Source organism: Pecten maximus, chromosome 3 (assembly GCF_902652985.1).
Source record: "Pecten maximus chromosome 3, xPecMax1.1, whole genome shotgun sequence".
In the NCBI taxonomy this organism is placed as follows: domain Eukaryota; kingdom Metazoa; phylum Mollusca; class Bivalvia; order Pectinida; family Pectinidae; genus Pecten; species Pecten maximus.
Window position 1 is genome coordinate 31,256,049 of NC_047017.1, and position 26,602 is coordinate 31,282,650.

General features: G+C 38.0%; 1 protein-coding gene across 1 annotated transcript; it reads right to left on the reverse strand.

Moving 5' to 3' along the window:
• Positions 1-683: 683 nt before the first annotated feature.
• On the reverse strand, positions 684-24,827 carry LOC117323902 (ATP-binding cassette sub-family G member 5-like). Its single transcript, XM_033879422.1, has 11 exons — positions 24,651-24,827; positions 15,817-16,042; positions 10,884-11,116; positions 10,345-10,477; positions 9,628-9,897; positions 9,266-9,485; positions 4,010-4,209; positions 3,002-3,140; positions 2,460-2,645; positions 1,819-1,940; positions 684-1,295 (listed from the first exon to the last, which is right to left on the reverse strand). Exons 3-11 carry the CDS (start codon positions 11,049-11,051, stop codon positions 1,126-1,128), a joined length of 1,608 nt encoding a protein of 535 aa, XP_033735313.1. The 5' UTR covers positions 11,052-11,116; positions 15,817-16,042; positions 24,651-24,827; the 3' UTR covers positions 684-1,125.
• Between the last annotated feature and the right edge of the window lie 1,775 nt (positions 24,828-26,602).

The following is a 26,602-nucleotide window of genomic DNA, read 5'->3' on the forward strand; positions in this document are numbered from 1 at the left end:
CCTATCTGGACCCAATACAGAGGCATGCTTTATAGCCGACTTGTCCTGGAACCAGTTCTATTTCTTTGTTGTTGTTGTTGTCTTTTAATCACCTCATTTCAATGAAATCGTAGATGATGTCCAAAATCACGATTTCTTTGTTATTTACATCACGGATTCCGGGAGAGGCTAGTGTGTGATGGCTATGGAAAAACATCGCAATCTCATTTGGAAGTACATGTATTTTATTCCCTAGTGCGGTGCGAATGACTTAACTTGTCAATACTCGTTGATATATAGGATGTTTCTATCTTAACCACACCGGTTCTAATTTTTAGAATTTTACAATGTATACATTTTACCTAGGTTGACATGGCCTGCATCGACCAATCATAAGAGGTTTATCTTTCCGGATCACATGGTCCTGCTTTTCGTTAACTCGTTCAATTGATTCTAATTACCGTTTTATAAATTTTGATTTAGCATTACAGGTTTGTTTACATTGCAGTGTTCTATCGTTTAAAAAAGAATGCTCTTCTATATTACTGAGGTTACCAACCTGTTCTACCAATGTAACTGTTACAGCTTACAATTGTTCCCGTTTTCAATACCCCAGCTCTTGCATTCCAACAAAGCAACACAGACATATCAAGGAATCATCTTTACTTTTTCAATAAATATGTACAAAGCGTGTTGATCAAAATAAATAACAATATGGAATATTCACAGTGAGTTTATGAAAAACGAAAATAGTGTCGATTTAGCGTCGGTAAACAGGACGTAAAAAGGCAGGAGGATTGTCGCATCCTCACTTTACATTCTATAAATAATCTTATTATAAATCAATCACTCAACAAAATCAGGAAATTATGATTATCACTCCGAGTGATAACGTGTTGAAAGTGTCTAGAGGAAACAGGAGTTGCAGGAAAAACACCTGACCAGGCGATGCTTCGTGCCTTTTCTTCCAATATAATCCAACCCCGGTGAAAGGTGAGTGCACTTTTCACTAAATCATATAATCGACTGACTGTTGGAACAATATTGATGGTTGTCCTCTAGAACACGGGTATTCCTGCCGTTACAAATTGTTCCTGCCTGACCCCTTTAACTCCACCCAGTGGCCGATATCCTGACATGTCCTTACTAGTGCAGATTCCTTCCACCCCTGAATGTGTACGTCAATATAGGGAGGAGAAGAAAGAAACCGAAAAATCCTGCGAGAATCCCACCGTCACGAGTTATCGTGTCCTCTGCTCCAGGGAAATAGGCGTCCAGGAAGGCACTTCCGTTTCGGTACTGACACGGTTCAGTGGCTACAAACAAAAATGGTTATTTCATCATGACGCAACAGTTTTCTTCATTAATTAAAGCGAAACGCACTGTTCATCACCTTACCAAATCCCGACATTTTTTTTTCGGGGTGTCCAACTTATTGGTGTATGTTTTGGCAGTTTTTGGGATTTGATTGCATTCGGTGACATGTTAAATACTAATGAATTATAATTTCGTAAACATAAGCCATAATGCCTTATCGAAACTCAGCTAGCACGTTGCTATGTACCATTGTAATAAGTTTATTTAAAGTTTTATTTGTTATAGGATTGAAATCTAGGTTGATAATATGACGTGTATTGGTGATTTTTGACGACACAATGATTTTGAAGTAGTAATCACTGTATAGACGAGTAGTCACGTGCTATATATCTATCTAAGTTCTTATACATGTACCGCATGTTTACTTAACGCTTTCAAATCCACTGTCATGCTTATACCTAATACTTTCTACAGTTGTTTACAATTTATTTTGTGTGTGACTAATAACAACTGTTTACTCACTGGAGTTGGTACATTGGAACACCAGGTCCTGAAACTCGTTGACCACCAGAAGCTGTGAGGCGTACTTGTGTACCCCGGCGTAGCTTAACCACTGTATGATGTCCAACATGTTATCCAGGCGCCTAGTAACACGTTAACAGCCAGAAGTTATATCGAAATTCGTTAGCTAAAAACACTTTAATTTGGTGATATCTTCATATAATTTCAGAACAGAAAAAATACATGTGCAGTATGTATATCAAGGCTCTGCGCAGAACATCTTTTCATATATGTTGAAAAGGAAGAGGAATTTCTGAATCATAAAATTTGATTGTTAAGATTTGTTCCCAGCAGGATTTTCTTCAATAAAATAATGCTCTAAACTAACGGTACCTTCTGTTAACGTCGCCTACATGTAAAATCTTTTTGAAAAACCCTATGCCCGATTGAACGACTGTAGTAGCACTCTGACAACACGTTATAAAAAATGCAATGGTTTCAAAAACAAACTAGCAAACAAAAATAGATGAAAAAATACAACATTTTTTTTTTTTTAACTTTTGGATATTTTGTCCGCATCGATTTGATATATAGATGTTACGAAGAATGAATAAGTATGTGTAATAAGTATGTGTAATAAGTATGTGTAATAAGAACAGTACCTGATGAGACCAGAAGAGATGAGGTATCCAAATGTCATGATAAGAGTAGTTACGTTGATGGCGAGACGTGGATCTAGGAAAAAGCCCATGGCACCAATGGTCAGCATCTCGTACACGAACTGGAGTAAGGTCAGGACGGCGTTGAATATGGCGTACTTTATCCAGTCGCTGTACATACCTGTCGCCCTGATTATGTATATATATATATTTTTTTTAATTTAGGGAATTATGCATTTAGCCAGTAAGGTTCAATGTCTAAGAAACTTATTAATTAAATTAACTGCAACAGTAGGACTCATGAAAGTTGAAACTATGTATGCCATAAATAATTATGTTTTGAATTGCTCAATTTTAGCTCATCACATTTTAACAGATTAATGCTATGGGGCCCCTTATTTAAAGCAGTCATTTGTTAGCGCTTCCAGCGTGAAAATAATATAACGTTGAAATATGTACTTCAGTAATCATCGAGTTACCAATATGTTACATCACAATGTGCTTCACTTCGTATTGAATACACTAGTTTGACTCTGTGTACTTACCAATAAACGACGATGCTGAAGAGGACGGTGCTGATTACGTGGAAGGGGATCGCATACAGCGCGTAGGCAATGACGAATGTTACGGACGTGTACAGGCCGTCCATGGATTCCCGGTAATACAGATCTCTTAATGGTGGGACTGTGGAGAAAAGAACTAAATATCACAGATCTCCAGACGGGAAACACAAGATCAATAAGCTAACATAGTTAATTCAAATCTTTGTCCCGCAGATTATCTTTATTTTGTTTTTAAATCGCTAAAGGTAGACTAATTGGAAAAAAGAAAGGAAACTATTACATTAAGATAGCAAACTGTATAAAAGTTAAGATAGCTTACATCATGATAAAAAGTGTCGAATCCTTGTCCATATGAAAAGACAGCAATTGAATGAGGAGGAAAGAAAGTCAAGAGACTAATAGAAGTGAGAATACATTCTTCAAGATAATCATCTGAGGTGAGATTAAAAGTAAATTAAAGATATCATCTGAGGTGAGACGAAGAGGAGATGAAAAGATATCATCTGAGGTGAGAAGACATCATCTGAGGTGAGACGAAAAGGAGATGAAAGTAATAATCTGAATTGAGAAGACAAAAATGAGGTGGGAAGACAAAAAAGAAGTATGAGGACATCATATGAGGTGGGGAGACAAAACAGAGGTGAAATGATATCATCTGAGGCGAGGAGGCAAAGGAGATGAATAAGACATCATCTGAAGTGAGGAGACAAAAGCAAGGTCAGAAAACAATCATGTGAGCCGAGGTGACAAGAAGTGAGGAAATACCAGTAGATGTGAGGAGAGAATCAAAAGTAGTTTGCATAACAATCGAAACTACTTCTGAAAAGAGTACAAGCACCATTTATCGGACATTGACGTAGAAAGTAGTCGTGTCATGTACAGTAAATAACAAAGATGATATGTAGGTAAAGAAATCATTGCTTAAGTGTTCATGTAAAATGCTGATCCGCCTATAACCACAGTAATAGATTAAACGCATGAAGAACATACAGAGGTAGAACCCGTTCATCAATCCCATGTAGGATGGTACACTGGTGCCCTGGTATATCAACCCAATGCGATCCTGTATGCTTCGCTGGTCGGTACCCATCTGTAGCAGGAACAGACAGATGAAAGGCACGAAAGAAAACAGCAGGAACGTCCGACTAAAGTAGATACTTCGGTCTCTACCAGTGTGGCGGTAACAGCGACTGAAAAGGAAGAAGTAAAGGGTTTCTATCAAAAACTTCAAATATCGAGATTTATCAGCTCATCAATTGCCATCACATCGCTGCTGTTATCATCAAACCTTAACACGAATCAACTGTCGAATTATCTGTCGAAACTCTCCACGCTCGTCAATTGCTGAAAATCTCGGGGCTTGTCAGTTGTTGAAACTGTCAACGCTGGTCAATTGTCCAAACTCTCCACGTTCGTCAATTTTTGAAAATCTCAATGCTTGTCAATTTTCGAAACTATCAACGCTCTTCAATTGCCGGAACTCTCACCGCTCATCTATCGTCGGAACTCTCGCCGCTCGTCTATCGTTGGAACTCTCACCGCTCGTCTATCGTCGGAACTCTCACCGCCCGTCTATCGTCGGAACTCTCACCGCCCATCTATCGTCGGAACTCTCACCGCTCGTCTATCGTTGAAACTCTCATCGCTCGTCTATCGTTGGAACTCTCACCGCTCGTCTATCGTTGGAACTCTCACCGCCCGTCTATCGTCGGAACTCTCATTCTTTGATACTCAACAACTAAAACACTCATCCGCTGCTGATCCTCATTAAATATCAACACTTAAGACTCGCAAACTGTCAATACCCAAAAGTTGTCTAGTTTTAACATATGGTATGGAATGTATGTACAAGGAACTTAATTGAAATAAGGAACTGGTTTTCCTGTTGATGGTTAAAATTTTAACAATCTTGCAAATTCGCCTGTCAATTCCTTGCTCAAGGTTTTTAGAACTACTGAATGGTAAATTTGGCCATTTATTAAGGAAACAGTCCACCCGGTTGGTCAAAATACCGATTCTTTGGTCGTTTTATTAATTAGTGCATTGAAAAATCAGTGTTTTTGATTAGTCATTAAAGTTTTCTTCGACAGTTTTGATGACGCCACTACACATGTTTGCTGTAAACATTTTATCAGATTAAGCTGTCCAATCACAATCAGCAAACATATTAACCAGTACACAGCACATGACGCGCTGATTTTTTTTTTCGCTGGGTTTATCGCCCCGTGAACAGTTACGGTCACTATTAGTAGGGTGTCTCCTTGTAGTAGTTGGTGACTACCGCATTAGATACGGGAGGCCCGTGCCATCCAGAACAATCACAACAACCAGGGACGTACCGTTCATAAGAAAATATAAAGCCCGGGCTTACACATAAAAAATCAGACCATGTGTCAGGGGCCAATATTTCAAGTAACCATTGAATAAAATATAAGTAATGATCATAACATTAAATTATTGTATTAGATAACCAAATTAATAACTAGTCTACCTTATACAATGTACTATAAAAGATATGTCTTAATATCAAACGCTTCATACTTTGTCTATGACTAGCCTATCAATCCCTTGTTTCCAATTGTATAAAGTTAACAAGTGTATTTATTCAAAATAAAGAAGGCTATCAAAAATGTGCAGAAGATCGACACCTTCTTCAAGCCCAAGCAGAAGGAATCAGCGATTAAAGTCCAGTTTAATGTTAGCTGTAGAAGTCCAGTCTAATGTTAGCTGTAGAAGTCCAGTCTAATGTTAGCTGTAGAAGTCCAGTCTAATGTTAGCTCTAGAAGCCCAGTCTAATGTTAGCTGTAGAAGTCCAGTCTAATGTTAGCTGTAGAAGTCCAGTCTAATGTTAGCTGTAGAAGTCCAGTCTTATGTTAGCTGTAGAAGTCCAGTCTAATGTAAGCTGTAGAAGTCCAGTCTAATGTTAGCTCTAGAAGCCCAGTCTAATGTTAGCTGTAGAAGTCCAGTCTAATGTTAGCTGTAGAAGTCCAGTCTAATGTTAGCTGTAGAAGTCCAGTCTAATGTTAGCTGTATAAGTCCAGTCTAATGTTAGCTGTAGAAGTCCAGTCTAATGTTAGCTGTAGAAGTCCAGTCTAATGTTAGCTGTAGAAGTCCAGTCTAATGTTAGCTCTAGAAGTCCAGTCTAATGTTAGCTCTAGAAGTCCAGTCTAATGTTAGCTGTAGAAGTCCAGTCTAATGTTAGCTGTAGAAGTCCAGTCTAATGTTAGCTGTAGAAGTCCAGTCTAATGTTAGCTGTAGAAGTCCAGTCTAATGTTAGCTGTAGAAGTCCAGTCTAATGTTAGCTGTAGAAGTCAAGTATAATGTAAGCTGTAGAAGTCCAGTCTAATGTTAGCTGTAGAAGTCCAGTCTAATGTTAGCTCTAGAAGTCAAGTATAATGTAAGCTGTAGAAGTCCAGTCTAATGTTAGCTGTAGAAGTCCAGTCTAATGTTAGCTGTAGAAGTCCAGTCTAATGTTAGCTGTAGAAGTCCAGTCTAATGTTAGCTGTAGAAGTCCAGTCTAATGTTAGCTGTAGAAGTCCAGTCTAACGTTAGCTGTAGAAGTCCAGTCTAATGTTAGCTGTAGAAGCCCAGTCTAACGTTAGCTGTAGAAGTCCAGTCTAATGTTAGCTGTAGAAGTCCAGTCTAATGTTAGCTCTAGAAGTCAAGTATAATGTAAGCTGTAGAAGTCCAGTCTAATGTTAGCTGTAGAAGTCCAGTCTAATGTTAGCTGTAGAAGTCCAGTCTAATGTTAGCTGTAGAAGTCCAGTCTAATGTTAGCTGTAGAAGTCCAGTCTAATGTTAGATGTAGAAGTCCAGTCTAATGTTAGCTCTAGAAGCCCAGTCTAATGTTAGCTGTAGAAGTCCAGTCTAATGTTAGCTGTAGAAGTCCAGTCTAATGTTAGCTGTAGAAGTCCAGTCTAATGTTAGCTCTAGAAGTCCAGTCTAATGTTAGCTGTAGAAGTCCAGTCTAATGTTAGCTCTAGAAGTCCAGTCTAATGTTAGCTCTAGAAGCCCAGTCTAATGTTAGCTGTAGAAGTCCAGTCTAATGTTAGCTCTAGAAGTCCAGTCTAATGTTAGCTCTAGAAGTCCAGTCTAATGTTCGCTGTAGAAGTCCAGTCTAATGTTAGCTGTAGAAGTCCAGTCTAATGTTAGCTGTAGAAGTCCAGTCTAATGTTAGCTGTAGAAGTCCAGTCTAATGTTAGCTGTAGAAGTCCAGTCTAATGTTAGCTCTAGAAGTCCAGTCTAATGTTAGCTGTAGAAGTCCAGTCTAATGTTAGCTGTAGAAGTCCAGTCTAATGTTAGCTGTAGAAGTCCAGTCTAATGTTAGCTGTAGAAGTCCAGTCTAATGTTAGCTGTAGAAGTCCAGTCTAATGTTAGCTGTAGAAGTCCAGTCTAATGTTAGCTGTAGAAGTCCAGTCTAATGTTAGCTCTAGAAGTCAAGTATAATGTAAGCTGTAGAAGTCCAGTCTAATGTTAGCTGTAGAAGTCCAGTCTAATGTTAGCTGTAGAAGTCCAGTTTAATGTTAGCTGTAGAAGTCCAGTCTAATATTAGCTCTAGAAGTCCAGTCTAATGTTAGCTGTAGAAGTCCAGTCTAATGTTAGCTGTAGAAGTCCAGTTTAATGTTAGCTGTAGAAGTCCAGTCTAATATTAGCTCTAGAAGTCCAGTCTAATGTTAGCTGTAGAAGTCCAGTCTAATGTTAGCTGTAGAAGTCCAGTCTAATGTTAGCTGTAGAAGTCCAGTCTAATGTTAGCTGTAGAAGTCCAGTCTAATGTTAGCTGTAGAAGTCCAGTCTAATGTTAGCTCTAGAAGTCAAGTATAATGTAAGCTGTAGAAGTCCAGTCTAATGTTAGCTGTAGAAGTCCAGTCTAATGTTAGCTGTAGAAGTCCAGTTTAATGTTAGCTGTAGAAGTCCAGTCTAATATTAGCTCTAGAAGTCCAGTCTAATGTTAGCTGTAGAAGTCCAGTCTAATGTTAGCTGTAGAAGTCCAGTTTAATGTTAGCTGTAGAAGTCCAGTCTAATATTAGCTCTAGAAGTCCAGTCTAATGTTAGCTGTAGAAGTCCAGTCTAATGTTAGCTGTAGAAGTCCAGTCTAATGTTAGCTGTAGAAGTCCAGTCTAATGTTAGCTGTAGAAGTCCAGTCTAATGTTAGCTGTAGAAGTCCAGTCTAATGTTAGCTGTAGAAGCCCAGTCTAACGTTAGCTGTAGAAGTCCAGTCTAACGTTAGCTGTAGAAGCCCAGTCTAACGTTAGCTGTAGAAGTCCAGTCTAATGTTAGCTGTAGAAGTCCAGTCTAATGTTAGCTGTAGAAGTCCAGTCTAATGTTTGCTGTAGAAGTCCAGTCTAATGTTAGCTGTAGAAGTCCAGTCTAATGTTAGCTGTAGAAGTCCAGTCTAATGTTAGCTGTAGAAGCCCAGTCTAACGTTAGCTGTAGAAGTCCAGTCTAATATTAGCTGTAGAAGTCCAGTCTAATGTTAGCTCTAGAAGTCCAGTCTAATGTTAGCTCTAGAAGTCCAGTCTAATGTTAGCTCTAGAAGTCCAGTCTAATGTTAGCTCTAGAAGCCCAACTCCTGGCTCGGGTAACGTTACACAGCCAAACATACATGTTCAGACCGAAAACATATACTGTGTGCATTGGTAATGCTTTGATCACAGCAACCAAAATTGAAAGTTTTTACTCTCAAGTCGCCGGTTGCCGATTGGACAAACCTCGGACATCTTGTTAAACGCTCTGAGCTCTGAGTCGCAACAACACGGTTACATGCAAATGGACATTAACTAAATTGACATTTGGCATCGTCGAAAAAGAATCAATTGTACAAAATTTTAGAGCAGTCAGATTTGGAATAAAACCATTGGGAAACAACTGTAGAACCTTATAAAATCTTTATAATATCTTTAAAGCAATTTTCCACCGGGGAGGTTTGTCCCATGAACCCCCTACCAAGGCTCCATCCAGGACCCACTGGGGGCCTAGGCGGCCCAAAACCCCTCAACTGGGCTTACACATTTCCTTTGGTCTAGCTACGCCCCTAACAACGACAGCACAGACCGGTCCGTTTCTCAGCGACCCAAACCACCACGGGTATGGAGCGTCGAACCAAGCACCTCGGACCTTCACCCGAGGCCCCATGGCCAGCGCTCTAACTGAATGAGCTATCGCGGCCCGATTTTTACACAAAAATAGTTTAATTATGTAATATATATTCACATAGAATTTCGTTACGTTGATGTAATCACCACGTACCTCAGGAGTGTGTATATCACACGGAATACGTTCGGTTTAGTTGGCCGATGGACTTCCATTGATTTTTCGTTTTTGTGTGACTGTTTCATTAGTTTCCTTACGTCATGTCGAATGTCATCAAAGATGAGCGAGTTTTGATAGATTTGAACAAGCTTGTTGAGTTTCTGTGATGTTAATGCTTCCCGTTGTACAGTTCGACGGTCGACACTAGCTACATCAACTGAAAACAAAGGGGAGAGATATCAAATACACCTGAAGGAGCAGCTTTGTATTTATACAGGTTACCATAATGGACGATACAAAAAGTGAAAAATAAATAAAAACGTGGATCTGGTATAATAGGCATTGGTTAACAAACTTGCCATAGTGATCGAGTGGGTTAGCATACTGTGGACAGGGGTAGCCTGCAAGCGTGAAGTGTTCCACCATTTTGTTGGTGTCGCCATAATAAACCATACGTCCGGTGCTCATCAGTGCCACCTTGTCCAACAGTCCAAATATGTCAGATCGAGGCTGGTGGATAGAGAGAATGACAATGGTGCCCCTGTGTGCCAGTTCGGCTAGACTACTGACCAGATGACGTGCTGTGTAGCTGTCCAGACCAGTGGTCGGCTCGTCCAGAAGCAGAATACCTACGTACACAGGAGCAGATGTAATCATACCAAAATACAACGCAAATGATTTCTTAAATAGTAAGGGTAAATCCCAACCAAGTATTCTACGAGAACGTGTATCAAAGAGACACAAACTGAGGAGAATAAAAAAAGCAAGAAAGAAAAGAAAAAATATGAAAGATATTGGGGGGAAAAAAGAATCAAAGTGTTGCCGTGGGACATGATGTTAATATTTTTGTTGTATTCGGTCGCCATTTACCTTAAGTAAAACTCTTCGGTTAACAGTTAGTTTTAGAAAACACCAAAGAAGCATTTAAAAGTAATTTGGCGTGCATTCAGAACTATTCAGCTCGTACCCCACACCGTTACATATCGGAACTATTTTCAGAACAAATTCGTTTTCGAGAACTGCAAGCATGCACGTTATTCTACTTGACGATCTGGTATGTAAACATTCATTCTTACTTGGATCCTGTAGGAGTTGGATAGCAATGGTCACGCGTCTCTTCTCCCCTCCCGAGATGCCTCTTTCAATCAGTCCCCCGACTTTGGAGTTCCTCACTGGGTTCAGCCCCATCTTTTGTATCACTGTGTCGACCTGTTTACATATATTATCATCTCCAATCAGACCATCGGACCGTATCAGTCTCTTCTTGTAGAGGAACATTAGTGAATATAGAAGGATTCTCTGAATTCTGAGAGCACTCCTACATGAAGAGATTTCGTACCATCTCATTCAAATATAGCTTACTGTATCGTTAACGGTTAATTTTTAAAATGATTACAACAATGCAGTAAAAGTGTTTTTGTTTTTTGTTGTTGTTTTTTTTTGGGGGGGGGGGGGGGGGGGGTATATAACAGTTTGTTGTGGGTAGCATCACGAACTTAACAAAGTAGGTATGAAATAATTGTTAAAGGTTTATTTAGTATTTAATTTCTTTTGATTAAACACGAATGTCATAAAAATGGTAACATTAGTCTGCGATGAAGGATAATGCCCCTACCTTAGCAATCCTCTCCTTCTTCGTGGTCATGCTGGGCAGACGTAGGAGGGCGGCATACATAAGTGTTTCTTTCACTGTTAGAGTGTGTAACAGACGGTCTGTTTGTATGACATAAGCAGTGCTTTGTCTAACAAAATCCTTCGTACATTCAAATTTGTTAAGTGTCATCTTTCCCGTCAATTCGCCATCAGTCCGGTGTGCAATAACATCCAGTAAGGACGTTTTCCCGGAACCTGGTAAATACAAACACTATTGTTGAATATATTTCTTACATGGACTATTGAAACCGTACATGGTAAAATATACAAAGTACTGTTATATTGAAACCGTACAAGGTAAAATATACAAAGTACCGTTATATTGAAACCGTAAATGGTAAAATATACAAAGTACTGTTATATTGAAACCGTACAAGGTAAAATATACAAAGTACTGTTATATTGAAACCGTACAAGCTAAAATATACAAAGTACTGTTATATTGAAACCGTACAATGGTAAAATATACAAAGTACTGTTATATTGAAACCGTACAAGGTAAATATACAAAGTACTGTTATATTGAAACCGTACAAGGTAAATATACAAAGTACTGTTATATTGAAACCGTAAATGGTAAAATATACAAAGTACTGTTATATTGAAATCGTACAAGGTAAAATATACAAAGTACTGTTACATTGAAACCGTACAAGGTAAAATATACAAAGTACCGTTATATTGAAACCGTACAAGCTAAAACATACAAAGTACTGTTATATTGAAACCGTACATGGTAAATATACAAAGTACTGTTACATTGAAACCGTACAAGGTAAAATATACAAAGTACCGTTATATTGAAACCGTACAAGCTAAAACATACAAAGTACTGTTATATTGAAACCGTACATGGTAAATATACAAAGTACTGTTATATTGAAACCGTACAAGGTAAATATACAAAGTACTGTTATATTGAAACCGTAAAAGGTAAAATATACAAAGTACTGTTACATTGAAACCGTTCAAGGTAAATATACAAAGTACCGTTATATTGAAACCGTAAATGGTAAAATATACAAAGTACTGTTATATTGAAACCGTACAAGGTAAAATATACAAAGTACTGTTACATTGAAACCGTACAAGGTAAAATATACAAAGTACTGTTATATTGAAACCGTAAATGGTAAAATATACAAAGTACTGTTATATTGAAACCGTACAAGGTAAAATATACAAAGTACTGTTATATTGAAACCGTACAAGGTAAAATATACAAAGTACTGTTATATTGAAACCGTAAATGGTAAAATATACAAAGTACTGTTATATTGAAACCGTAAATGGTAAAATATACAAAGTACTGTTATATTGAAACCGTACAAGGTAAAATATACAAAGTACTGTTATATTGAAACCGTACATGGTAAAATATACAAAGTACTGTTACATTGAAACCGTACAAGGTAAAATATACAAAGTACTGTTACATTGAAACCGTACAAGGTAAAATATACAAAGTACTGTTACATTGAAACCGTACAAGGTAAAATATACAAAGTACTGTTATATTGAAACCGTACAAGGTAAAATATACAAAGTACCGTTATATTGAAACCGTACAAGCTAAAACATACAAAGTACTGTTATATTGAAACCGTACATGGTAAATATACAAAGTACTGTTATATTGAAACCGTACATGGTAAATATACAAAGTACTGTTATATTGAAACCGTAAAAGGTAAAATATACAAAGTACTGTTACATTGAAACCGTTCAAGGTAAAATATACAAAGTACTGTTAAATTGAAACCGTACAAGGTAAAATATATAAAGTACCGTTATATTGAAACCGTAAAAGGTAAAATATACAAAGTACTGTTACATTGAAACCGTACAAGCTAAAACATACAAAGTACTGTTAAATTGAAACCGTACAAGGTAAAATATACAAAGTACTGTTATATTGAAACCGTACAAGGTAAAATATATAAAGTACCGTTATATTGAAACCGTAAAAGGTAAAATATATAAAGTACCGTTATATTGAAACCGTAAAAGGTAAAATATATAAAGTACCGTTATATTGAAACCGTAAAAGGTAAAATATACAAAGTACTGTTACATTGAAACCGTACAAGCTAAAACATACAAAGTACTGTTATATTGAAACCGTACATGGTAAAATATACAAAGTACTGTTATATTGAAACCGTACATGGTAAAATATACAAAGTACTGTTATATTGAATCCGTACAAGGTAAAATATACAAAGTACTGTTACACTGAAGCCGTTCAAGGTAAAATATACAAAGTACTGTTATATTGAAACCGTTCAAGGTAAAATATACAAAGTACTGTTATATTGAAACCGTACATGGTAAAATATACAAAGTACTGTTATATTGAATCCGTACATGGTAAAATATACAAAGTACTGTTATATTGAAACCGTACATGGTAAAATATACAAAGTACTGTTATATTGAAACCGTACAAGGTAAAATATACAAAGTACTGTTATATTGAAACCGTACATGGTAAAATATACAAAGTACTGTTATATTGAAACCGTACATGGTAAAATATACAAAGTACTGTTATATTGAAACCGTACAAGGTAAAATATACAAAGTACTGTTATATTGAAACCGTACAAGGTAAAATATACAAAGTACTGTTATATTGAAACCGTACATGGTAAATATACAAAGTACTGTTATATTGAAACCGTACAAGGTAAAATATACAAAGTACTGTTATATTGAAACCGTTCAAGGTAAAATATACAAAGTACTGTTACACTGAAGCCGTTCAAGGTAAAATATACAAAGTACTGTTATATTGAAACCGTTCAAGGTAAAATATACAAAGTACTGTTACACTGAAGCCGTTCAAGGTAAAATATACAAAGTACTGTTATATTGAAACCGTTCAAGGTAAAATATATAAAGTACTGTTATATTGAAACCGTACAAGGTAAAATATACAAAGTACTGTTATATTGAAACCGTTCAAGGTAAAATATATAAAGTACTGTTATATTGAAACCGTACATGGTAAAATATACAAAGTACTGTTATATTGAAACCGTACAAGGTAAAATATATAAAGTACTGTTATATTGAAACCGTACATGTACATGGTAAAATATACAAAGTACTGTTATATTGAAACCGTACATGGTAAAATATACAAAGTACTGTTATATTGAATCCGTACAAGGTAAAATATACAAAGTACTGTTACACTGAAGCCGTTCAAGGTAAAATATACAAAGTACTGTTATATTGAAACCGTTCAAGGTAAAATATACAAAGTACTGTTAAATTGAAACCGTACAAGGTAAAATATACAAAGTACTGTTATAATTAAACCGTTAAAGGTCAACCAACATTGATAAATCAAGGTTATTTGCAATGGATAGTTCTTACTAAAGAACGATGGAATCAGCCGATGCTATATTTTATATTGGGAAATATACCTATACCGACTAATCACTAAAGTTGTCGGACACAATAACATTGTAACAATAATTTTATCTTGATATATATTTGGTAGTTGATATTGTTATAATTGAGAAGAGTGATCACTTGTTCGAAGAAACGTTGTCAAATGGACTTCATTTACCGGGGTGTTGATAAATCAGCTCGATGGAATCAGCATTTTATTATACATATCAACAACCCGTAAATGTGTTGATTTTTTTTAAATATATTTTACCAAATTTTAAAGTGACATGTTATCGTCCTTTTGAGCTGGTTGACCTTTCTGAAGGAATATTGCGCAAACATAAAATGTAGGTTTCCCTTAGTTCTTAGTTGTGCTTATTCTTTCTTGATCAGGAAAGCAAAATAGTTAACAGGCAGCCATCGGATTTTGATCGGAAGTTTGATATTGCTACTTCACGCTGGTAAAAGGGAAAAGCATTGACAATAATTCCACCGATAGACTGTTGTTAACCAACTCCCAGGCTGTAGTCAGCAATGGCGACAAAGGGAGAGGGAAAGTACACCTATGTCGTGTTTTGGACATACCGAATATCTTATATGACATCGTGAATAGCCACACATAAAGTCGATGTAACGATATTTAACAATATACCCTTGGTTTGTATATAACGCCCGCAATTAAATTAAAAACCATAATAAGTTTGTGTGAATCGGGGAAGAAATGTCTATTTCCCGTTTACTGGCTCTGGTTACAACTAAATTTCTACATCAGAAAAAAACATGCAACAAGTATCCACACGCAAATACGTACTGGACTGCTATTCCTTAAAAAAGCACCGACTGTTATTCAAAAGTATACTTCATATATAATCACAGTTTCAGTTAATATTAACGTATATTAAGTATTCCATTTCACCTCACACGTTTACTGAATAATATGATATACACCTCTACATCAAAACTAAATACTTATTGGGGTTTTCAGGTACCACATATTGTAGTTGCGAAAATGATCCGCAAAAAAAATAAATAGATAAAAAAACACACACATTGTCTTTTGATAAACCGATCTAAAAAAGGGGGCCAGTAAAAGCATTTAAACCCCAAAACAGTGGCTAGCAGGTAATTGAAATATTTTGTGATAATTGAAGATAATAAAGACTTCCTTGTGCCTACAAAGCATAAGTAAATGTCCTCGAAGGACATTTCTCAAACCTCCATAAGGATGTTCCCATTAGTTGTGTTCATTGAATTTTAAGTCTGGTTGGAAAAAAAGGCAGACAGTTTGCCATCTTTCAATTTGTCATTTAAAGCTTGTTATCACTATTTGAAAATAAGTCTATCAAGATCATTTAATGGTACACGCCAAGACCTATCTCTCTGGGATCTTGTTTAAATAATGACCGTTCCCTACAGAAATAATGTAAACCAGGCAACGAAAGTGACAGGATGTCGACACATTAACGCTGTTTTACCCGATAAAAATTGCTTACCTGAACTACCCAGCACTGCCGTCAGTTGACCACTGTTGAACTGGATAGTGAGATTATCCAGTACAAGCTTCTTTCTAACGGGCCTGAAACATGCTCCCTGCCACCATCGTCCCTGGCGCTGTCCGACCGTGTAGTTAATGTCCTGGAGGTTCAGGGTTGTAAGGGCTTTCCCGCCAATCTAACTCAGTGTCCGCACTCACAAAAGAATTGTAACCGTTAAACACACCTGAAGTAAAAGAAATAAAAACAGGAAATATAATAAATTCTAGTTCTAATAACACTTGCGTCAACTTTAAATTGTGTTCAATGGTATGATGATATTATTGAACAGGTAACAGTAAATCACAACACAATCGCCATTTACGAAGGTAGTGGTCTATTTCATTTTCAATAAAGGAGGTAGCGATGTATTTCATTTTCAATAAAGGAGGTAGCGATGTGTCTCATTTTCAATACAGGAGGTAGCGATGTGTCTCATTTTCAATAAAGGAGGTAGCGATGTGTCTCATTTTCAATAAAGGAGGTAGCGATGTGTCTCATTTTCAATAAAGGAGGTAGCGATGTGTCTCATTTTCAATACAGGAGGTAGCGATGTGTCTCATTTTCAATAAAGGAGGTAGCGATGTGTCTCATTTTCAATAAAGGAGGTAGCGATGTGTCTCATTTTCAATAAAGGAGGTAGCGATGTGTCTCATTTTCAATAAAGGAGGTAGCGATGTGTCTCATTTTCAATAAAGGAGGTAGCGATGTGTCTCATTTTCAATAAAGGAGGTAGCGATGTGTCTCATTTTCAATAAAGGACGTAGCGATGTGTCTCATTAGCAATACAGGATATAGGGATGTGTTTAGTTTTCCTCACAAGAGGTAATGATGTATCTCATTATCGATACACCAGAGGTAGCGATGCATTTCACTGTCAACACAGGACCTAACATTAGACACATAGATGTCATCGTCATCAACACCCAATGAGGTCTGGTATTTCATTATACAATCTGATTTCATGCGTTAAATAGAAAAGGATACAATCTGAACTTAAAATCATATAAAAACAACCCAATGAACAACACAAAATGTGAAAACAGATAAAAAGAGAAAAATAGATAACGATAGAAAGACATCATATTCCAACTTTGACCAACAGCAGTACCTGGTGTTCCGGAGGTGAAAACGTCCAGCACCACATGCGACACTTATCGTGGATATAATTGTACAAACTATATCCTGGTGAATCGAATACGTAGATATAAATTAAGTGCTATAAAGAATATACGAGTCGTATGTTCAATTGAATATATCTTATTACACAGCCTTTTCGTCCATCTATGACTGACTACTGATGTTAATAACCTCATTTGAATAACTCGGGAATGATGACGGAAAATTTTGATAGCAAAAGTTGATGAGTAAGTCAACTACCTACCTTTCTTTTTAAAGATCAACTGTTCTTGTTCTCCGTCCATGATTTGGTGTAAACTGTCACAACACTAGTCACTTATCATAGCAGTTTAATATCACTGTCCCGTATATCACCGACCGACTTTTGTTATCGGTACGTCTGTTTCGGTGTGAAATAGATATCGCCCATATAGAAAGTAAATATAAACTAGACTATCCTTGATTGTCAAACACAATGTCAGACATTTCGATTAAAATAAAACAAATTATGTCGTGTTACAGGATTTCAGTGTTAAAAAAGTATATATTTTGACATAGAAATTCCTTTGCAAAAGAAAACCAGAAGCTTGAACACAGTGAAATAGCAGGAATTATGTCTCTTCTATCAAAAGAAATTAAACAAAGAAAACAACACACATCCTCAACTTTACACCTGATAACATCACACATCCCCAACTCTACGGCTGATAAAAACACACATCCCCAACTGACCGCTGATAAAAACACACATTCCCAACTGTACACCTGATAAAAACACACATCCCCAACTGTAAACCTGATAAAACACACATCCCCAACTCTACCGCTGATGAAACACACATCCCCAACTGTACCCCTGATCAAACACACATCCCCAACTGTACCCCTGATAAAACTCACATCGCCAACTGTACCCCTGATAAAACACACATCCCCAACTGTACCCCTGTTAAAACACACATCCCCAACTGTACCCCTGATAAAACACACATCCCCAACTGTATACCTGATAAACCACACATCGCCAACTGTACCCCTGATAAAACACACATCGCCAACTGTACCCCTGATAAAACACACATCCCCAACTGTACCCCTGATAAAAACACACATCCCCAAATGTACCGCTGATAAAAACACACATCCCCAATTGTACCCCTGATAAAACACACATCCTCAACTGTACCCCTGATAAAACACACATCGCCAACTGTACCCCTGATAAAACACACATCCCCAACTGTATACCTGATAAAAACACACATCCGCAAATGTATACCTGATAAAAACACACATCGCCAACTGTACCCCTGATAAAACACACATCCTCAACTGTATACCTGATAAAAACACACATCCGCAACTGTATACCTGATAAAAACACACATCCCCAACTGTATACCTGATAAAAACACATCCACAACTGTATACCTGATAAAACACACATCGCCAACTGTACCCCTGATAAAACACACATCCCCAACTGTATACCTGATAAAAACACACATCCGCAACTGTATACCTGATAAAAACACACATCGCCAACTGTACACCTGATAAAACACACATCCTCAACTGTATACCTGATAAAAACACACATCGCAACTGTATACCTGATAAAAACACACATCCCCAACTGTATACCTGATAAAAACACATCCACAACTGTATACCTGATAAAAACACACATCCCCAACTGTACCCCTGATAAAACACACATCTCTAACTGTACACCGGATAAAACACACATCCCCAACTCTACAACTGATAAAAACACACATCCCCAACTGTACCCCTGATAAAAATACACATCCCCAACTGTATACCTGATATAAACACACATCCCCAACTGTACACCTGATAAAAACACACATCCCCAACTGTATACCTGATAAAAACACACATCCCCAACTCTACCCCTGATAAAAACACACATCCCCAACTGTACACCTGATAAAAACACACATCCCCAACTGTATACCCGATGAAAACACACATCCCCAACTGTATACCTGATAAAACACACATCCCCAACTGTACCCCTGATAACAACACACCTCCTCAACTGTACACCTGATAACAACACACCTCCTCAACTGTACACCTGATAATAACACACATCATCAACTGTACACCTGATAACAACACACCTCCTCGACTGTACACCTGATAACAACACACATCATCAACTGTACATCTGATAACAAGACACATCCTCAACTGTACATCTGATAACAACACACATCCTCAACTGTACACCTGATAACAACACACCTACTCAACTGTACACCTGATAATAACACATCCTCAACTGTACACCTGATAACAGCACACATCCTCAACTGTACACCTGATAACAACACACCTCCTCAACTGTACACCTGATAACAGCACATAACCTCACAACTGTACACCTGATAATAACACACATCATCAACTGTACACCTGATAACAACACACATCCTCAACTGTACACCTGATAACAACACACCTCCTCAACTGTACACCTGATAACAACACACAACCTCAACTGTACACCTGATAACAACACACATCCTCAACTGTACACCTGATAACAGCACATAACTCACAACTGTACACCTGATAACAACACACATCCTCAACTGTACACCTGATAACAACACATCTCCTCAACTGTACACCTGATAACAGCACATATCCTAAACTGTACATCTGATAACAACACACATCCTCAACTGTACACCTGATAACAACACACATCCTCAACTGTACATCTGATAACAACACACATCCTCAACTGTACACCTGAATAACAACACATATCCTCAACTGTACACCTGATAACAACACACATCCTCAACTGTACACCTGATAACAACACACATCCTCAACTGTACACCTGATAACAACACACATCCTCAACTGTACACCTGATAACAACACACATCCTCAACTGTACACCTGATAACAACACACATCCCAACTGTACACCTGATAACAACACACATCCCTCAACTGTACATCTGATAACAACACATATCCTCAACTGTACACCTGATAACAACACACATCCCCAACTGTACACCTGATAACAACACACCTCCTCAACTGTACACCTGATAACAACACACATCCCCAAATGTACACCTGATAACAACACGCATCCTCAACTGTACACCTGATAACAACACACATTCCCAACTGTACGCCTGATAACAACACACCTCCTCGACTGTACACCTGATAACAGCACACATCCTAAACTGTACATCTGATAACAACACACATCCTCAACTGTACACCTGATAACAACACATATCCCCAACTGTACCCCTGATAACAACACACATCCTCAACTGTACACCTGATAACAACACACATCCTCAACTGTACACCTGATAACAACACACATCCTCAACTGTACATCTAATAACAACACACATCCTCAACTTTACATCTGATAACAACGCATATCCTCAACTGTACACCTGATAACAACACACATCCTCAACTGTACACCTGATAACAACACACCTCCTCAACTGTACACCTGATAACAACACACCTCCTCAACTGTACACCTGATAACAACACACATCCCCAACTGTACACCTGATAACAACACGCATCCTCAACTGTACACCTGATAACAACACACATCCTCAACGGTACGCCTGATAACAACACATATCCTCAACTGTACACCTGATAATAACACACATCCCCAACTGTACACCTGATAACAACACACATCCCCAACTGTACACCTGATAACAACACATATCCTCAACTGTACATCTAATAACAACACACATCCTCAACTGTACCCCTGATAAAACACACATCCCCAACTGTATACCTGATAAAAACACACATCCGCAACTGTATACCTGATAAAAACACACATCGCCAACTGTACACCTGATAAAACACACATCCTCAACTGTATACCTGATAAAAACACACATCCCCAACTGTATACCTGATAAAAACACACATCCCCAACTGTATACCTGATAAAAACACATCCTCAACTGTACACCTGATAACAACACACATCCTCAACTGTACACCTGATAACAACACACATCCTCAACTGTACACCTGATAACAACATACATCCTCAACTGTACACCTGATAACAACACACATCCTCAACTGTACACCTGATAACAACACACATCCTCAACTGTACACCTGATAACAACACACATCCTCAACTGTACACCTGATAACAACACACATCCTCAACTGTACACCTGATAACAACACACATCCTCAACTGTACACCTGATAACAACACACATCCTCAACTGTACACCTGATAACAACACACATCCCCAACTGTACACCTGATAACAACACACATCCTCAACTGTACACCTGATAACAACACACATCCTCAACTGTACACCTGATAACAACACACATCCTCAACTGTACACCTGATAACAACACACATCCTCAACTGTACACCTGATAACAACACACATCCTCAACTGTACACCTGATAACAACACACATCCTCAACTGTACACCTGATAACAACACACATCCCCAACTGGTACACCTGATAACATCACACAATCCTCAACGATACACCTGATAACACCACAAATCCTCAACTGTACACCTGATAACAAACACACATCCTCAACTGGTACACCTGATAACAACACACATCCTCAACTGTACACCTGATAACAACACCATATCCCCAACTGTACACCTGATAACAGCACACATCCTCAACTGTACACCTGATAACAACACACATCCTCAACTTTACACCTGATAACAACACACATCCCCAACTGTACACCTGATAACAACACACATCCTCAACTGTACACCTGATAACAACACACATCCTCAACTGTACACCTGATAACAACACACATCCTCAACTGTACACCTGATAACAACACACATCCTCAACTGTACACCTGATAACAACTCACATCCCCAACTGTACACCTGATAACAACACACATCCTCAACTGTACACCTGATAACAACACACCTCCTCAACTGTACACCTGATAACAACACACATCCTCAACTGTACACCTGATAACACACATACCTCAAACTGTACACCTGATAACAACACACATCCTCAACTGTACACCTGATAACAACACACATCCTCAACTGTACACCTGATAACAACACACATCCTCAACTGTACACCTGATAATAACACACATCCTCAACTGTACACCTGATAAAAACACACATCCTCAACTGTACACCTGATAACAACACATACCTCAACTGTACACCTGATAACACACACATCATCAACTGTACACCTGATAACAACACACATCCTCAACTGTACACCTGATAACAACACACATCCTCACTGTACACCTGATAACAGCACACATCCTCAACTGTACACCTGATAACAACACACATCCTCAACTGTACACCTGATAACAACACACATCCTCAACTGTACACCTGAATAACAACACACATCCTCAACTGTACACCTGATAACAACACATATCCTCAACTGTACACCTGATAACAACACACATCCTCAACTGTACACCTGATAACAACACACATCATCAACTGTACACCTGATAACAACACACATCCTCAACTGTACACCTGATAACAACACACATCCTCAACTGTACACCTGATAACAACACACATCCTCAACTGTACACCTGATAACAACACACATCCTCAACTGTACATCTGATAACAACACACATCCTCAACTGTACACCTGATAACAACACACATCCTCAACTGTACACCTGATAACAACACACATCCTCAACTGTACACCTGATAACAACACACATCCTCAACTGTACACCTGATAACAACACATATCCTCAACTGTACACCTGATAACAACACACATCCTCAACTGTACACCTGATAACAACACACATCCCTCAACTGTACATCTGATAACAACACACATCCTCAACTGTACACCTGATAACAACACACATCCCCAACTGTACACCTGATAACAACACACATCCTCAACTGTACACCTGATAACAACACACATCCCCAACTGTACACCTGATAACAACAAACATCCCCAACTGTACATCTGATAACAACACACATCCTCAACTGTACACCTGATAACAACACACCTCCTCAACTGTACATCTGATAACAGTGCACATCCTCAACTGTACACCTGATAACAACACACATCCTCAACTGTACACCTGATAAAAACACACATCCTCAACTGTACACCTGATAACAACACACATCCTCAACTGTACACCTGATAACAGTACACATCCTCAACTGTACACCTGATAACAACACACATCCTCAACTGTACACCTGATAACAACACATATCCTCAACTGTACATCTGATAACAACACACAACCTCAACTGTAAACCTGATAAAACACACATCCCCAACTCTACCGCTGATGAAACACACATCCCCAACTGTACCGCTGATAAAACACACATTCCCAACTGTACCCCTGATAAAAACACACATCCCCAACTGTATACCTGATAACAACACACATCCTCAACTGTACACCTGATAACAACACACATCCTCAACTGTACACCTGATAACAACACACATCCTCAACTGTACACCTGATAACAACACACATCCTCAACTGTACACCTGATAACAACACACATCCTCAACTGTACACCTGATAACAACACACATCCTCAACTGTACACCTGATAACAACACACATCCTCAACTGTACACCTGATAACAACACACATCCTCAACTGTACACCTGATAACAACACACATCCTCAACTGTACACCTGATAACAACACACATCCTCAACTGTACACCTGATAACAACACACATCCTCAACTGTACACCTGATAACAACACACATCCTCAACTGTACACCTGATAACAACACACATCCTCAACTGTACACCTGATAACAACACACATCCTCAACTGTACACCTGATAACAACACACATCCTCAACTGTACACCTGATAACAACACACATCCTCAACTGTACACCTGATAACAACACACATCCCAACTGTACACCTGATAACAACACACAACCTCAACTGTACATCTGAAAAAAAACACATATCCTCAACTGTACACCTGATAACAGCACACAACCTCAAATGTACACCTGATAACAACACACATCCTCAACTGTACATCTGATAACAACACACATCCCCAACTGTACACCTGATAACAGCACACAACCTCAAATTTACACCTGATAACAACACACATCCTCAACTGTACACCTGATAACAACACACAACCTCAACTGTACATCTGAAAAAAAACACATATCCTCAACTGTACACCTGATAACAGCACACAACCTCAAATGTACACCTGATAACAACACACATCCTCAACTGTACACCTGATAACAACACACATCCTCAACTGTACACCTGATAACAACACACATCTTCAAATGTACACCTGATAACAACACATAACCTAATTTGACGTACTATATATAATTACATTAACACCAGCGAAGTATAAGTGAGATAGGTATTTAAAACAACGTGTAGTCAGAGTAAAACAAAGCTGCGGCAGATCATAGATAAACAGTAATGCGATTAAAATTGATATCCGAAAACAATACATCCTGTGACACGAACACCTGATAACAACACATATCTCTACATTACATCATATAAAAACCAGGTTTTCGTACCTGTTGTTTTCTCTGGCTCTGTGAAGAATATGTCGTCAAGCTCGATCATGATGTTTTAGGTAAACTTCTAGAGGACCGCTTCGCCTCTTTAGACATCCCCTGGGACCGTTGTACAGTTATTGACGTGTAGGTATGCTTTAGGAACGATGGTATGGATAGGTTAGTTCACTCCTCCAGACATACCCGGCCCAGATTTTAAATGACACACGATGGTATGGATAAGTAAGAACACAGTTATAAAATACCCCAGGGATTCAATTAGTCAGTAGGTATAACTGAGATAAATACACAATGACATGGCTGCTAAGATCGTAGAAATATAATATTATATAAATAGTGATGTGACCCGATAATTGGATATTGATCAATTATCCACTACGTATACATGCATTATAATTATCGTATACGTGTATATCGTGTAACCCGCAGGGCCTAAATGCTGTTATAAATACAGGGCCATACAGAAGAACTAACTTCGAGACTTCGACAAATGACCTTGGGTAGGACACGTAGTGACGTAGACAGGAAATCCCCCACCCCATAGCCCACCCCATCCCCACCCCACCCCATCCCCCACCCAGTTCAGAATGATTTTTTATCCATTGAGAATAAATTGACTTTATGATGAAGACATGTCTATAGTGTACCCAATAAAGACTCTGATAACAAAATTTAGTTTATTTATAGTTGTCCTAATGCAAAATTAAGTCGCTGAAGAGAGCGGACGTCTGCAAAAGATAATGAAATGAAATTCACGCCTAGATCCTCCAAAACCTGTGGTATAACACCTGATACACAGATACCTCACGGTTACCGGCGACCTTGAGTGTCCACAGTCCGCCGGTTTGTTTAGTATCTGTCTAGACGAGTCTACGTGTACTGACGTATTATCACAAGTACACATATCTACGAGCAAGTCTGACTTTGACATTGAGCGATTATTACAAGGATTGCAATAATATGGACGGATACTCAGTCCTTTATCTTTTGATGAGTGACCTCACTGACCTTCCTGCCTTTGTTTGTATCGAAGCTGAATTCGTTCAGGAACGAATCTGAAGTGGAAACAAAAGACGTTGCATTGACATTTAATTTCTTCGTTACATATATTGACTATATTATTAGTGACGTAAATCGGAGATATCCTCTTGATTATTTTGAAGTTCTCTGTTGTAAATGTTTATGGCTGTTGACGTAACTCGGAGAAATCCTCTTGGTCATTTTGAAATTCTCTATTGTAAATGTATATGTATGGTTATGTCAATTATGGTATCATTCTACGGTTTATCGTTTACTTAAGCATTGAACTGTTTTTGTATGGTATTTATGATCTATTTGAATGCCAGAGCTTTGCAAGCAAACAACATAATGTGCGTTAATAAAAACATCCTCAGTTAGCTGAGGGTATGTTGCCATTTTATTTTTCAATTCTGTCGCTAATTGACCTTTAGCAACCGAACCCTAACTGACACTGTACAGGTTCGCCCTGATTTCAGAGTGGAAAGAATGATACAATAATATCAGTATTTATAACTCTAAACTTGATGACAACGGTTTGTACTTACAGTCAATGTATTACTTATCCCATTTAAAACAGTTCAATCAATAATTCACACAAGAGTTATCATAATTTGCCACGAATCACGTTGCAACTCATTTCAATGCTTCAATAACCTATTTTGAACATATCAGCCTTGGTTCTTAAAAATACGGAATGTGTGTGCAAGCGGGACAAATATAAAGTAAAAAGTTTGGTTTTTGTTTTTTGTTTTTTGTTTTGTAATTCCAGTTTTGTATTTAATGGACCGTATTAAGTTTGATTTAACGATGGATTCATGAAAACGAGATATAGTTTCAATTAATTTCAACAACTACAGGAGAACTACCGATTTACATCAATAAAGTTTTTGTTAGATATTTCGCAATGTCATCTGTACTGGTAAGCTCCTCAA